Source organism: Typopeltis vanoorti, chromosome 7 (genome assembly GCF_054136105.1).
Source record: "Typopeltis vanoorti isolate ZY-2024b chromosome 7, IOZ_Tvanoo_1.0, whole genome shotgun sequence".
In the NCBI taxonomy this organism is placed as follows: domain Eukaryota; kingdom Metazoa; phylum Arthropoda; class Arachnida; order Uropygi; family Thelyphonidae; genus Typopeltis; species Typopeltis vanoorti.
In genome coordinates this window covers 43,396,940-43,414,130 of record NC_143555.1, presented here as the reverse complement: position 1 = coordinate 43,414,130, position 17,191 = coordinate 43,396,940, and the positions used below count along the sequence as shown (strand labels likewise).

General features: G+C 34.3%; 1 protein-coding gene across 1 annotated transcript in view; it reads left to right on the top strand.

Annotated features, from left to right (window-relative positions):
• LOC150104633 (neuroglobin-1-like) overlaps positions 1–11,892 on the top strand; it is a 94,238-nt gene extending 82,346 nt beyond the window's left edge. The window contains exon 4 of the mRNA XM_090395235.1: positions 6,996–11,892. Within this exon, the coding sequence (XP_090251361.1) occupies positions 6,996–7,190 (195 nt within the window). The 3' untranslated portion in view covers positions 7,191–11,892. The remainder of the gene's footprint in view (positions 1–6,995) is intronic.
• Positions 11,893–17,191: the final 5,299 nt, after the last annotated feature.

Genomic DNA, 17,191 nt, shown 5'->3' with positions numbered 1-17,191 from the left:
AACACATTAAAATGCATCTCCAGAATCTTTCAAGACAGGCGAAACTCAAGACAAAACCAAGTCAGTTCTGCTATTTAAAATGTTCGCTACAAAAACACACGTTGGATTTAATTAAGAAAAAATCAACTCAAAAGCCTAACAAATCCTATTCCTAACTGAGAATTGGTTTTTTTTTCGTTTTAATTTCATAATTTTCATATATTTATGATATATGAAATACTTTCCGTTATGTTTTCCTCCAGAATAGTATAGAGAAAGCTCACCATGTAAAATGACTTCCCACTGTTTACCATGTTTCTTTATAGGAATTACACTTAATTCGAAGGCAGTTTGTTTTTATGCCTCGCATTCTTGTGAAGTCACAGGAATCGAAATGAAGTTCATAATTTCCTGGATCCTAAATGAACGTACAGAATTAAGAACAAACGATAGCTTTTCAGTCAATAATTTTTACAGATAATCAATCATTGTTATTAATTTGATTGGTCTTTCTTAGAACTGTTTTCGGAGACACTTCTGTCTTAATGTATTTATTTATATCTCAACTCTCACCTGATATACTGTATATATATTTCTCAAAAGCTAATCTTTTCCGTCATATTTTTATTTATCCTTAGGTTAACTTAAGAAAAATCAACTGGCAGTGTTTTGTATATTGCCAGCTGAAACTTTTTTTTCCTTACTTAACCGCTACTCGAGTAACAAATGTTAAAAGTTGGCGATTAAGAATCGAAATGCCGTTTTTTAATTCGTGCTTTCATAGTTTTGTCCTTGTTTTTTATTGCTCATTTATCAAAACAAGTTTTAATAATAATTAAAGCGGGTTTTAATACGTGACGTCCGCTATTTTAAGAGTTTCATGAGGGTGGCTCAATGAATCTAGGATTTCGAATTTCGTTCAGATACCAAGAATGTTTATAAAGGCATGTGAGTTACCGTCACTCACACGAAGGTACAGCAGGGTTCCACTCCAAGGAAATTCCGGTCTTTCATTTCGATTAAAAAATAAATAAAATCGCAAACCGGCCCTGGAGCACGCAAATAGAACACATAAGACTCTGACCCCTTAATCTTACTTGTTTCAGTTGTAATTCCGACCGTTTAAGTGGTAGATGAATTTCACTGCCCGATGGGAAACCACCATCCTAATTATTGAAGGCCTGCAGCTTGAATAATAATAATAAATAAATAAATAATTAAATACTTCCATGTTTATTTATTTCTAGATTACAGAAACCGGATTATACTCTCTTTGTGTGCTGTGCACTTCTGGATAATGCTCTACTTCCAACACTATAGCAGTTTTACGAAACACTGTTTAGCATAGTGCATCCTGTCCATATGCTATTGCGACGAGATTTAAGAAAAATGATGTCGAAAAACTTAACTTGCCCTCTACAAGCTCCAATTTCAACCTAATAAAACCTATTCATTCGTTTCACCTTTGAAAGGAATGAATACTCATCGCTGGGTTGCGAGGTTGCCAGTCAGGTATTTTGGCCCATTTCTCATTCAAGATAACACTGCATGTTCAACTACAGCACATGCACTGCTGATCATGTTGCATGTGGAATGGACAAAATATCTGATTCGTAGTCTCGCAACATGGTGAAAAGTATTTATAGAGGGTGAAAAGTTTGATGTGGGCTAAAAGAAGATTGCACGCGCACACCTCACTATATTTCTCCGAAATATAGTACTGCTCCAACACTTATTTCAAATGTGTGCGTGTGAAAGAGAGACAGAGAGAGAAGAATTTTGGCTAAAGCAGCTGAGACTCTAAGGTTAGATTATATTTCTATTATTTGTGCGTGTACTACTATCGATTTTAAGAGATGAAAAGTCAGTTTCCTGGACCTACTCCTACACCTATCTCCCTCCTATTCATACTGACTGATTTTCCCTTTTCCGTCGTTTCCGACCGTAGGTGACGTTGTAAGGATTTCCCACAAAGAATTCCTGGTGAGATTTTTACGGGGTAGTTCACCATTGCTTTCCCTAGTCCTCCAATTTTATCCGGGCTCAGGACCGGCATATGGCTGGGACGTATTCATGACTGTAGTCCATGTGCGTTCAGGGGGTGGGCCTGTTTGCCTGAGGAAAACCCCCAGATAAACTGTGGAGAAAAATCCTGCTGTCCACGCCCAAGACCGGCTAACTTGGCTATGTCTGAGAAAGATCCTTAAGCTCCTCACGTTGCCGACGGGAATCGAACCCAGGACACTACTTTTCCAGGCGTTTGATTGCGAAGCGTAAAGCCACTAGGCTAACCGCGCATACACGGGAGTAAATTGAGTGATCTTTAGCTAAAGGTGAGTTAGCTTATCCCATATAGAGTTGATGAAGTTTTACTTTCTGCGAAGCAAGCAAACCGTCCAGACAAACAGCACAACTCACCCACTGAGTGAAGTCATACTTAGTCGCTTCGAACCATAACTCCAACCAAACTAAAGACAGCTTATTACCATCGAATAGTGAACTGGACCATTGGGAGCCTTCGAATCAGTCTCGATATATAAAGAATCGAGTATGAGATTCCGAAATTCACCACTGTTCCCGGTGAGCATTATGAATTCTGATTTCATTCCCCCATTTTCTAAAGATGCTTTAACACCATTAAGATCTGATGACTGAAGAATTAGTCAATCCATTATGGTAAAGTTATCATTATCATACGGTGATTAGACAGCATTCAATGTGATTATTGTTTTTAATCTCTCCCACATTTGATTTTAGTAATTTTTTCTCCATTTGTAGACTTTTTTTTTTTTTTTCAGTTGTTTCAGAATACTTTTCGGCTTTCATGATATTGATCTTCCATACTGTTATTCATTCCCAACAATATTTCCACCGTGTTCATATCCAACAATGTTTATTCCTTTTACAACAACTTTGGTAGTCCCTTTTCATTTGATGCGCTTCTCAGTTTATGTCAGAACCAATGGTGATCACTTTTTATTTGGCATCTCTCCTAAACTCCCGTATCGTGATCCAGTTTAAAACGATCACCCTCCACAATAAAGCAATCTAATAAACTTATCTCGTCTTTATATGTTCGTAAACTTACAAATATTCCGTAAGTGTACATTTTTTTTTTGTTTTTTTTTCTTGCAGAATGCCTTGTCAGGTGACCAGGCACGTGCAAGAAATCGATAAAATGTGTCTCACCAGCATACGATAACCGATAACCACCTACTTACATGCTACTACCTCGTAAAGGCGGACTTCTTTCTCTCTCTTACACATCCATTCAGCTATCATTTTTTCCCCTTTTTCCAACTTAGCAGTAGCCGAAGGACTGCTGTCAAGATCAGATCGATTCAAGAAGCGATCATGTGTATTATTAGTACCTCGTGCGCTGGTGTGATGACGATAGACCATGATTTAATTAATGGTTACGATATTGGATTAGTATTATTAAGATACTTAGAAGAGGTTCCGTAATACTTATGCAGATTTCTGCATAAGTGTCATGCAGATTTCTTTTACTTATTCCACTATCGACTCGATATCCTTACATGTTTATGCATCTCTCATTGTGTGTGATATTTTATCTGATTAACTATAATTGTAAATCATAAAAAAGCAACGAAAAATAGAATCTATTGGCGCCATAATCTTAAATATGACATTAATTATGCTAAAACATAGCAAATTATGCTAATTATGTTTTATCTTTATTGTGCTTATTGTTGTTAAAAATATACCAAACGATAATTTATCGATGAGGAGAGAGTCATTGTTTAGCTGATTTTTATTCTGCGCAGCATTTTTTATTCTACGTAGCAATATTCTATAATAAATTTTTCTACATATATATTCGTATATATTGTAGAATAAAATTTATTCTACAATATATACGAAATGTACTTGACGAAAATCCATTAGTTAATAAAGATAAACCTGGTGAAATATGAAAATAATAATAAAGAAATAAAATCGACATGAATAATTTTAATATAATTCTAGTATTCATATGTAAATTGACAACTTATTAGTAAAACGATTTCCCATGAGTAAATAGTTTGATTATCTAGCAGTAATTAGATTTAACCACTGAGATAATTAATCTATTTTTTCTCCTAGAAAAGGGAGAATACGTTGCCCACTCGATCTCCTCCTTTTACTTGATCAACGTTCTTAAGTCTTCGTTAGCAAACTTACATCTAAACTTCGTCATCAGATTGAAGAAAACACTTGAGTAGGAAAAACAGTGCTATAATAAGGATTCTTTTTTTAAATTACATTTACAAGACATTGAAATCCTAATGCGAGTGTAGCAGATCTCTTTCCTGGTTACTTTAAATTCATGGATTATTTTCACACTTCCGCTGGCCTCTAGCAAGCATAATTTATGCGACAAGGACGCTCGGTGTGCTCATTCCCGGTAGTCACATGATGCAGACTTTGTTCGTGTGAGACCACACAACGTGCGTTCTGTCAGTTTTTATTAAATTCGAGTGAAGTAACTTGAGATTCTCATATCGGCCTGCATAATTAATATAACGCAGTTTATAATAAAGAATGTGTCTCAATTCCTTGTTACTTTTTTCTAAGATAGTTTCAATCTTTTATTTTCATTGTCATTATTTTAATTATTGTACTTAGATTACTAGTTTTTGAATTTGTAACTGAATAAAGTGATTTTGGTCTATGTCTAGGTTTGTATGTTAGTAGAATGCAAGAATAAATGTATTGTACGCCCACAGTTCATATAACCATGTCTGGAAGTTTGCCAGTCAATTCATGCTGAAGGGGAGAAAGGAATAAAGGATGTACGAATTGGTCGCCAACAAGCGAAATCACGTGGTTTATACGTAAAAATTTCCAACTGTTATACAAGCAAAATAGTTACCACTTTAACAACTGCAATGTTCATAAAAGAAAAGTGAATTTTCCGACGTATAATAATTAACAACTCATCCTACAAGACGGATTGATTACCCAAATATCGGAATGGATTCTCCTTCTGCCATGCGCACAAGTGTCGAAGGGTCTAGCATCTGTGGGCATACACTACTAATTTCCGTCTTTTTACAAGGAGTGGGGGGACTTTACTATCAATGGCTAAAAAATTAACTTGCCCTTGTTAATATAAATCTCGTCATAGATTAGATCTGAACATGTATCGCTTTATATATTCAATGATACGTTGAGATATTTGCGTATACTTAAATTAAAAACTGATTTAGTTAGACCGAAAACAAACATTAAAACATGAAGAATAAACATTTTGAACCCAATTTGCCCTCGACAAAGATCGACTAACCGGTTCCAGACTTAATTGATCTTTAGTACAAGCAAAGTAGGCTTTTTCCTGAAAACTTCAGTTTCCATCCCCCACAGCTCAAAACTGAAGAACTCTGTTTCAAACAATATATGTACTTGCTACGGTTTAGGATCACGAGATGGAGACACTTGTCCTCTTCTTTGAAAACGTCGGTTCATTAATAGGTTAATCTCGCTATCAATGATGGTGACAGTCCGCTCAAGAGTGCATCCCGGCTGCCCATCGGTCTTCAGAAAGTTAGTTACGACTAAATGAGCTTCACCTACTTTGGAAATAAAAGGCATAGAGAATTTATTTTTTATACAATGAAAACGGTTTTATAGTGCAGTTACTTATAAATAAAATAACTGGATAATAATCAGGAAAAGGCAAGGTAGAAAGCTCGTGCGCTTTTTAGTTAAAATTCTTGGTCTCATACAAATGTGGAAAGTCGTAAACTTAAGTTCACTATATTCCAATAATGAAACACAATATTGGATCGAAATTTATTAAGTGCTCCGAAATATTTCACTTCCGCTTACGTGAATACTGCCTTGGGGTATTCGCAGAATCAAATTAGTTTTAGCTCTAGTTTTGATTTTCAAAATAATAATAATAATAATAGGCGACCATCTTTGCCCTTGGCAGAGGTATCTGCTTTCGTAGCTATGGAACAATTTGAAAACTTGGATGAGAGAGCACAACAGACAACTATCGCCATATCGTGTTCCTAAACAATAACTGTCTGAAATGGTGTGAGTTTTAAACTTCGTTTTTTTTCTTTTTAGAAATTATTGAGTTAAAAATCCGAGTTTTTGAAGGGAGAGGGAATGCCCAAAACACTGGAATTCGGGCATCTACAAAAAAAAAAATAATAATAATAAAATAAAATAACTGAAATAAAGCGCCTATAAGACGTTCCAGTCGGTGACTGGAATCGAAGATATAATAGAACTGCTTCTGAAGTTTAGTCTTCTTTAGCATTGTGTGAAAAAAAAAAAAAGCGTTATTACAAGGCCACCTACGTATTTTGTATTTCACAATATTCATAAATCATTACAAATATCCATTTGGAAATATAATCTGTGGAGTAAGTTATACTTCCAGGTGAATCTAATGAATAGGACTTCATTATTTGAATAAATATGAGATTTGTCATTTACAGAAACAAAAAAAAAAGTATATAAGTACAAGCTTAATCTCACTGACTATTTTCACTAGGTGTGTGCGTGTTTTTTTTTTTTTTTTTTTGAGAAGTGACATGACGAAAGAGAGAGACTCAAGTTCATTTGTGGTTTGAGAAAGTAAAACATTCTGGTCAAGTATTATGAAGGTTTGAGTTTTTCCTCATCGTGCTTAATTCTGTGGCTTGAAGGACAAAACGTTTGTACAGTCCATTGCAGAACAATAAAAGATAATTCACTAAATCTATGCTGAGCCACTTCCATAATTCTCAGAGGTCTGACAAAATCGCGTAAGTCGATAACGTGACATCCATCAGTTGACAATACTTTACAATGTTATAAATATTGAAACATGTGTCTGTGCAAGAAATAACTCACTTTCATAGATCATATATTGTATTTTTCGTTTTGGATTATGTGAATATTTGTTTTTCAAATTGCCTTCATGCATAAAAATAACGGTATTATATTTCTTAAAGTAGTTCAAAATGTCTGCCTGTATGAATTTCTATTGAATTTATTTGTCTCTTTATTTTCTGCAGAAAATCGAGCAACCCTTCCTGGCAGCGGTCCAGGAGACACTGGGAGATCGTTATACTGAGAATATGGAAAACATTTACAAAATCACCATTCATTTCATTCTCCAAACCGTTATCGAAGGTTTTGAACAGGGAGAAGAACAGGCTTTTGCAGCAACGGTGGAGGAGGACACGCAATCTCCCCCAGACAGCCTTTGACAGCAGTTAAATAACGAACGCGACACCAAGTCGCCACTTGCAACTTTTTCCGTCAGCCTTGAAGAAACCGTCCGAGACATCAAGTGTCCAAGGCTCTATGAGAAAAGAACATTTCATTGTGTTAAAAAAAAAATCTGTTTGCGTATATAATACATACATACATATATGTATGGGTATTTGCATGTATGTATGGCCACAAGAGAGGACGAATCCAGGATAGTTTTATGCAGCTGACGGGAAAAATAATAAAGCAAGACCACTCCTGAACTGAATAGGATTTAGGCTTAGATTATAACGATGGCATTTTGGGCAGCTTTTCTTTCTTTTCTTTTTCCCCCCCCCCCCGAAACAAGCAATTGAATATTCAATTGAGATACGAAATAGTGACGTAATGTACAAATTTCGGAAATGCTTGTATTTATGTACGCTCCATCATTTTTTATAAATCAGAATTTGCTTCTTTTCAGATTTCAAGCCAGTTTTAGCTCTTACGTTCAAACAACCGCTTGAAAACCTTGGTTATAAACAAATTGTCAGTTATTTTACAATATGTAAAATTTTACTTTAAAATATTGGGAACTATCGTGCCTTTTATGAACAACAGGTTCCTCTGAATATTTAATTAGCGTCAGGATAATAAAATACAAAGGGGCTTCCTGGAAGCAAAGATTTACAAACTATATACGGTGCTATACGGCTGTTAGTGAAGTTATATTCGCCTTTCTATAATCTTCTGGACGATAGTGAAACGGTATTGAAATATCTAAAAATGCATGCAGAAGATTTTGAACCAAATAAGTGAGGCTTAGTGTATTCGATACTTTTCGTCTGTATTTTAGCTGTTTAAGATAAATTTTACTTTATTTTATTTTTATTAATCTCACCTTATAGTTCGTGTTAAGCCTAAATTTTAAAATATGTTAATACACATTCGTTATTGCTAACTCGTAAATATACTTTTGTACATTATTATTTTATGCAAAATTATAATACTAACGCTCTAACTTTATTAATAACAAATTAATAACATTGTTATAGAAATAATGAAACTGCACATGAAACGTATTTTAAAAATAACATCTCCAATGTCTTTCCAGTAGGTAGTGTTTGATTTCGATTGATGGATACAATGTTATTGAATTAAGTGATTGTGAAATACACCTTATATAATATTATAATGAAAATATGAGTCCTGGTTAAGAAACTTGAGAGATAAGTAGGCGAGTGTGGTGCTAGTCAAACCTTCTTGTAGATTTTGTATTTCTTTCTTCCATAACACTTTCTGGTATCCAAATGTTGAGTAATAATGGTTTGTTTTCGGTCAAAATGTGAATCTGATCAACTATTATTTATGTTAGAAATGTGTTCAGTATATTGTTCAAATATACCTTCTGTTTCAGTTATGTTTTTAGGATCTTATCAATTTCTTTTTTTTTTTTTTTTTTCATCTTCAAATTATGTGTTTGTCTTTAAAGCATTCCTTCGGTTCCAAATGTCTTTATAACTTTATCAAAATTTCTTACATGGTTATGACTTTTCTCTTTATCTTAAGGAGATGAAGATGATATCCATCTAAAAAGCCACGCATTCTTTTACAAGTAGAAAAATATATACCTCATTGAAAATGCGATGGTAAACAAAGTAAGTTCCATCGTTATGCCTTAAAATATAAAAACTGTTGTAAAGTAGGTGAAGTTTAATGTTATTTTTATCCTCTGACTTGTATGATACCATTTCTTATATATAGAAACACGTAAGTCATATTAATACGTCTTTTGTTCCAGTTGGTTTCTACCTATATTTTGAATTGTGGCTTCAATTGGTTCTTTCTATGATGGTTTTCGTTCAGAGATTGACTTTTATCAGACGGTCGACTTTTGTTGTGCATGTTTTGTAACAATACAAACAAAAAGTTCAAGGGATTTCTCATATATACTTATTTTACCAAAATTTTCCCTTTTAAAATATAATGCGTAAAATTACGCATTACGATTAATTACGAAAAAAGTATGATTAATTTTTCAGTTTGACGAAAAACAAATCAATTCTGCATTTATTCTGACAATATACTGCATCAATTCAGCTAGTATAATTTGCAACGTAATAATAAAAAAATAATAATTTATAGAGAAAATTATACAAAGATCTCTTTTGCCATGCTTCCAGAATTATCAAATTTTTTCATTGTTGTTTTTTGAAAACACGCAGACGAACATAATAGCAAGATAAAAAATGTGCGCAATCAGACCAAAAATATTTCTCATCCATCATCAAAAACAACATGAAAATAAAATAAAAAAAAACGGTTACGTGTTCATTATTATTTTAAAAAAATGAATTATTTTTACTGCTTACTACCTCTGCATTCCGTTAGTTTTATCCAATAACTTTATGGTGAATCAATAATTTGTTTGAGATATTTAGATTGTGTCATTTCAGAGAAGCAATGTCCAAACACATGCACACAGTTTTATATATACCCGGTACCTAAGAGAAATGTTTAATCTATTCGCCTTAACTTATATCAGATATAATTTTGCTAAAAAGTAAGAGCCCTCCTTGATTTATGCATATTTTTATACGAATTCATCAGTTGTGTGCCATAAAAAGGAGTGTAGGCAGATATTAGTTCGTGAGCAGGATTTATGTTTATGTACGACAAACACTGGTGTACTGGATGAATATAAAATGAAGGAATAGGCTTAAAAAAATCGTATTTATGGGCGGATGAAACAAATATACAAAGTATCAAATCTACAACTTATATACAATTTATTTATAGTTCAGATCTTTTTAAGAGCTTTCTAACCAATTTTCAAAGATTAGGAAACTAGGAGAAAGAGCTTCGAAATATCCAGCAGACCTCATTTGAGACTGCGTTCAACTGATATAACGTTCCCTCTAGAGAGAGCCCGTGACCTTATCGTATGACACAGCTGCACACATTACAGGGTAGTTTACGCATTTTGGGTTAGTCTATCACACCGCTAGGACAATATAACAGCGACTTGTCATTCACGAGTGGCCTATTTAATATGCAGAGGTTGCCTCCTGAAGGCTGCTCTTTTAGTCATTTGTTTCAATCACTTAAGCATGTAACTGTTGAGGAGTAAGAAGGGGGAGGGGGGTGTACTATTACAAAGGTTAAATTCTTCTGCATTGTTAATTTGTCTTCCTTTCTCCACTATCGGGGGTTCTGATCTTCTTTGATATGTACCAGATTTTTTTTCTTTTTAATATGAAGCCAGGTAGTTTATCGGTAGGCCCATGACACATTCTCTCCCACTTATTTCTGGTATGCATGTTTGTTTTTTCACAGCTCAGCGAAAAAAAAAGTCCTCAGTACTTTAACACCGACCCCAATCCTGATTTAGAGCTCTCTGAGACCAGCTGAATATTCTCTATTGAAGAACGGCTATTTTAAGCCCCACAAACCACACAGCGGTTGCTGCACACAAGTAGTTGCGAGATATCTTTGTACTATTGCTTCTAAGATTTCAAACAAGTTGAGGAGAAAAAAGAGACCGTGTTGCTCTTTTGTCTCTTTTTTTTCTCTACAGAATTATCGACAACTTGTGTTTCTTTGCTTGTTTTTATCCTTTCTTTTGTTTACTAGCATTTTGTCACGTTAAGAAAAATTAGTGACGCTACAACAAAACGAAATTGAATACTATTTTCAGTAGTAAAAGATTTTTTTCTGAAAAACTCATGGATTTGTTCATAAAATAAAAAATAAAATAAAATAAAAGATTACGAAATATCACATTCGTAAAAAAAAAAAAAAAAAAAAAATAGTAAAATTTTTTGATATTCCAAAAGAATACTTTATTTATAACTTTGTTTGACGTGTTATACGGGAATTATATTTCTTTTCCTGATTTTAACCAACTGTTTCTTTATAAGATTTCTTAACTACTTCAAACATTTATTCTTCATTTATCAGTCTCCTTTATTTATTACTATCAGAGGAAAAAATGCTTCTGCATATGTTATTTTTTACAGAGTTTAGATAATTAATCATTCGCACAACTAATTATTTTGCAACAATGCAGATTATTCTGACGTCATCTTGTATTGTTTAAACAAGAATCTCTGGGAAGCTAAAACATGTTGGCAATTCAAAAACAACCTCAGTGTTTCAGATCGTATAATTTAAAATACTATAAAGCAGAGAAAAGAAATACTTTATTCTTCTGGTAAGATACGAGTTCTTTGATAAACTGCGAATAGTTCCATTAGCTGCTAGTTTGACTCCTATTGAATTTGTATAGTTACAGATGTGGTCTCATTAGGTAAATCAACTGCCAGTGCTGAATGTGTTCCGTCAGTTTTCATATTTAGAATAGCCATTCAAGGTAATCCTGCATTAACTGTTTTTTTTTTCGCCCTATTCTCATGTGTTTGTGTTTCTATATCCTTCCTATGTGTATATGTACTTCGATGTGTGTTGTGACATCATATAAAACCAAATTATCTTTTTTCCCTGTGAAATAATCCTTCAATTTTAAATTGTTTACTTAGCTTGTGCATGTAAAATATACAGAAAGATGTATCGGCAAAAGTCCATGGACCGACTATATCTACGACCAGAACTAGTCCATACAATATTTGCTATTTTAAAACTTGCCTTCTTTCTACTATCTTATATAAGTTGGAACTTTACCTACATTCTGAATAAAAAAAAACATATTAGAAAATAGCATATGTGTTTGTGTGTGTGTTTCTTTCATGGCACTTTACGATAGAATGCTTTCATTTGAATACAGCAGTTACCTCTTATGTGCGGTCAACCTAGGTCCGAAGATATTAACTTACGAAACTATAGAGACTACTATAAACATTCGGCTTTGAAATAATGTTGGATCTAATATCCACTTTGCCGATGTAATTTTACATCGCCGAAATGAAGCCGTATGGTTCTTTCTTCTAGTAATAGACAGTTCGGTTGAGGAAGTCCAACACAAGTGCAAATCATTGCAAAGGTGGAGAGAGCTACACACATCTGAAGTTTCTAAGATTCCATTCACATTCAGATAACTTATTACAGCATGCTGTTATAATTGTTCAATTTTATTATTAGTTATTGTTGTTAATCTCTTACTGTGCCTAATTTATAAATTAAACCTTATCAAAGGTATGTATGTATAGGAAAAAATAGTGTATATACAGGATTCGGTACTATCCTCGGGATGTCTTGGAACGTATCCCCAGCGGATAAGGGAGGACTACTGTACTATGTGTGATATCGGTAATTATTTTAGAACCAGACATGCTTTGCGCCTAAAGAATTGAGTAATCGCCATGGAGCTTAGTCCACCTTTGCCATAAATTACTTTTGTAATATATTACTTAGGATGCATCTCGAAGATAAAGTGGTCTGTGATGAAGCCTATTGCGTATACGTTGATGATGCTATCACAGTTAGAAACCTGTTTCTTGCGCAAATATAGAGTTTATCATTTTATATTAACAGGAATTTAATAGCCATCAGCCTCGATGTCAAAAAAGAAAAGGAGATTTCATAATCCTCATTTAATTTTTTAACCAAATAAGAAATTTTGTAGTCACTTTTCCAGTCTCATGAGAGTAGAGATGAGAAGACTGATTTGAATACCATCGACGAAGCTAGAAATATTGTCGTCTAAAAGCAGCACCGTAAATGGATTTTTTTTCAACAGATTACAAAACCCCATATCTCGCTTTCCACTTAGTTTGGACTCCCGAACATAACGTACGACGAGATATCATACCTCAGTCTTCAGTTATGAAAGAGCTTTATCTCTCATGAATAACCGACACAAAAATTAACATGCAACTCCGTACTCCGTACAGTGCATTTTTCTTTAACTGCAATTTATCCTCCGCTATTTGTGATTTAAAAAAAATGTTACACTTGACAAAGCAACACTGAGAAAGTTTGAGGGTCATCTGGCTGCAATCAAATGATGGCGTCAATGTCAAGCAATGCACAGTCAGCATGGCAAGTTAAACCTACAAAAGCAATTAAACTACAAAAACAGTATCCAGTCTCGGTGCAGATGTTTCTCCGAGTGCTGCAACTAAACAACTGTCCATTCTGTGGCAGTTTAATCTGCCTTTTTCTGTTCTTAATTTACAGTCTGCATCGCGAGTAATAATCCCCGAGTCAATGATCTCATGGAGATTCATATCGTCCTGGAACTCGCACCGTTCTGACAAAAACGAATTCTGAAGTGTTTATCGAGAGAATTCTAGGAACGATATTCAATATTCCTCACTATGTATTCAAAGGCGTGCGGATAAGAACACGTAATATAGGAAATGTCGATTGGGAAAATGAAATATTTTTTCTATGGCTAAGTATGGGCGTAGAATATTTCCCGCGATTATCCATATCTGGGATAAGAAAGAATATTAATTATTCATCGATACTTTCCAGCCATTTTATAGAGCAGATTTTTTTTCATGAGTATTTTGGGTTATTACATATTAAAAAAAAAAGTGCATTTCCCCTCTTTCACTGGAAGTAAAACTTACACATGCGCAATGCCTCAACCATTTATATATTTTTAAATATGTTTGTAGAAAACTGAAAAGAAATAGTTACATCCATTCCAGTTAAAGATTGCACTTTTTTTTTTTTTCTATTCTTTCGCAGTCCTAAACCACGGGAGTTCACACACACACATCTCTTTATTGCTACCGGTCGTTACTATTTGCGCAAATTTGTTGAACTACTGTTCGGTAGAAGGCTTTTAAGTAAGTTTTACTTCACTGTGTGTGTGCGCCATTATAATTAAGACAATATTTTTAATGGGTTACTTAAATCTCATTCTTTGGAGTGGATGGTGGAACTAATTGAAACCATTAGATCCTCGCAAACGATGAGTATACGGTCTAGGGCGGAAAACGTTGATAACACAGGCCTGTTTCACTGAAGATGGCTTGAAGAGGGGAGGGGGGACAAAACGGGGGAAAAGAATTAAATTACAGGGAACTGGTAACCTAATTTGATGCGTTAGTTGTCAAACGAGCATTAACCAGCGATGACGCTAGCTAGTTGCTCATTATCGTTGCTTCAGACTTAGTGCACGGACAGGGAGTGCACGTGCTAGTTCCGTATTCTTCAAAAAGACAGAAGGAAGAAGAAAAAAGAAAAGATGTGGCTTGAAGAAAACCTTTCTGACTCGATGCCGCAGTTCCTACTTCGAGTTTCCTGCGGGGAATACGTCTGTCCCCCCTTCCCTACCCCCCTTTAGCCCACTCCGTTACATTAGTGAAAAGCTCATAACACCATCTCCCGTGTGGGAGTAACGAACTCAGACCAACAGTTAAAACTCTGTCGTTGGTGTTTATTTTTCCTTGAAAGAAAACATACCGGAAACGAAAGGACAACTAAAGAGGTCACAAAGCACTAGAGTGAGCAACCGTAGTCTCCTGGGACAAAAGGCAACAGTATTTACTTGGCAGCCAATTTTGGAAGTTCGCTGCGAACGTGTGCAAAAGCTCTTTGAAATCATTGGAACATTCGGCAGTAGCTACACGAGTATCACTGCGTCCTTTCTTGAATAAACTTAGGACTATCTCACGAACAGATATGCCCACTTTGCAACACAGTTGATCGTTTGTACGTTTAGAAAGCATTTCATAATCCATAATTAAATGTAGACGTACAGTGTAATAGTATCTCCTCTCTTCCGTTATGTGACGCAAGCACCAATTCACACCAACAATACTTGTTACTATTACGCGATGATAACATTTTCTGCTGGCGCTGATATTACGTTAGCGTAAGCGAAGGCTGTGGTTTTAATGGAAACCTGATAGGAATTATTACTTCGGGATAAGTTAAGGGCATTTTACTTGGAAGAACAAACTACTGCAGAAAATGGAAAAATAAAAGAACTGTAATATAAAACCTGTTGGACATTACATAACAAAAGGAACAACGGACAAAATACTCTCTCTTGCAAACAATAACCAGTCCAAAACTATCATAAATCGACATAATTTGGTAGAGAGAAAATATTTGGTTTTCGATACGTTACATTTATAAAAAAAAGAACTGAAACATTTAAAGGAGCTTTCTGAAAGTCTATAAAGCTACAGATTCCATCTTTTAAAGCGGCAGTTTACAAATAAAAATTAAACTTAGAAATATGTTTAATGCAAGTTATTAATTTTTTTTCTCATTTTGAATTTATTAATTTCATTTTTCTTTGTGGACAATATTTTTGTACGGTGTAACTTTTTTTTTCCCCCAGAATGAGGTCATTCTTAAAATGATGTCTCTTTTGTTCTGTAATTTTAAATCTGTCTTTCCTGATTCTGTCACAGAATGCTGCAGCGCTTCCCCTCCCCTTTAAGTTACGTCACAAATGAAAGAATGGGGGAGGGGAGGAAACGTAATTTTTTTCTTTAAATTTTCAAAGTTATTTCTATTTCGGTAACTTCCCTGTGGATATTATTAATAATACCCACAGAACCGTATTTTGAAGTCAATAATTCGATGGTTATTATAAATAACTATTATTATTATTATTATAAATCATTTTTAAGATTTCAAAAAATATGTTTAAGATGTGCTTCTAATTTAAAAATTAAATTTTTTATAAGAAAACGCATCGACTGTTTCGTGATATGGCATAGAAAGTGGACGAACCCCCCCCCCCCGGCACAAAGTCCATTATTTAGGTAAATCACAGCCGGTTGTGTGTTGACAATTCGTTGCTTATTTTATTATGAAAATCAGAGAAACAAAAATGGTTCTCATAAACAGAGAATCGGAGTAAATGGAGCAAGAAAGACAATTAGATGAAAGGAAATCATCTTATAGATTAAGAAAGAGAAGAGAAAATTTAGTTTTGTGTAATAGATAAAGAGCGTGTGCTCGACCTCCTCATATATTAGTGACGTAAATAAATAATCATTTTTCGGAGCAATAACTGTGACCAAACTTACTCCCGCTTGAAGATAAGCAGGAAATAAATGTATAAACCTGATATTTGATTGGTTACTTGAAGAATATTATCCTACTTCCGGAAATTGATTTCATATAACTGCTTTCTTTATGTCTGTAATAAACTAATCATCTCTTAATCTGGGTTAAATCTTTTCACTGTGCCCAAAATGAAGAAGAGATTATCGTAATCGGTACTGTCTTACTTATTGAAAATGAAAGTAAAGACTGCACGAGAAAATTTTCAAAAATTTTAATCTATTTATTTGGCACTCGGGAGAAAAAATTTTAACCTATTAATTTATTTTTATTTTTGGTTATTTCTAGTATTATCAATAACGTGAATGCATAAGTAACAATAATTGTCTCTCCAAGACTCAACAATGTAAAGTAGATTCTACAGTTGTGCTGATACTCTAGATGCACTCTCCTGTGCTGATCTCTAGTTACACTGATACTCTAGACGCACTGTGACGTGCAATTTCTCCAGCGGTGGCTACAGGACCTACTATTGTCTACTTTACATATTCTCAAAATGGATTAGTTCACAATTGTTCCTTCGTACAACAGAAATCTGAGCTCAGCTTATATGGAAAACTAATCCACCATGATGATATCTAGCGAGTCTGATGATAGCAATAGGAAGTAATATAATAACATGCTTCTTTTTCTTTTTCTTTTTATTAGTTTAACCTGATTTATATATTATCATATTGAGTATCTTGCATGATTTTTCTTCACTTTAAATATGTCCTATAATACGAGGGCGGGGATAGAAAATTTCCATTATTTATTAGTTAAGAAGGCGTAAAAAATAAGGGTTGATATCGATTCACTAATTTCCATAATTCTTCTGCTTAATCTCGGCTTCTAACAGGATAGCCTAATGATCTACTTATGGCTGCAAGAAGTTAATTACGCATAAGCAGATAGCAGCGAAGAGACAGATGTAGGCCATTTAGAATACACTAGCTGGCGTGGAACAATTAAGAAATATTGATTAGCTAATCACCCCACGATGGTTTCCTGTAAAAATCGTGCCGGGTGTTATAAAAGGAGATCA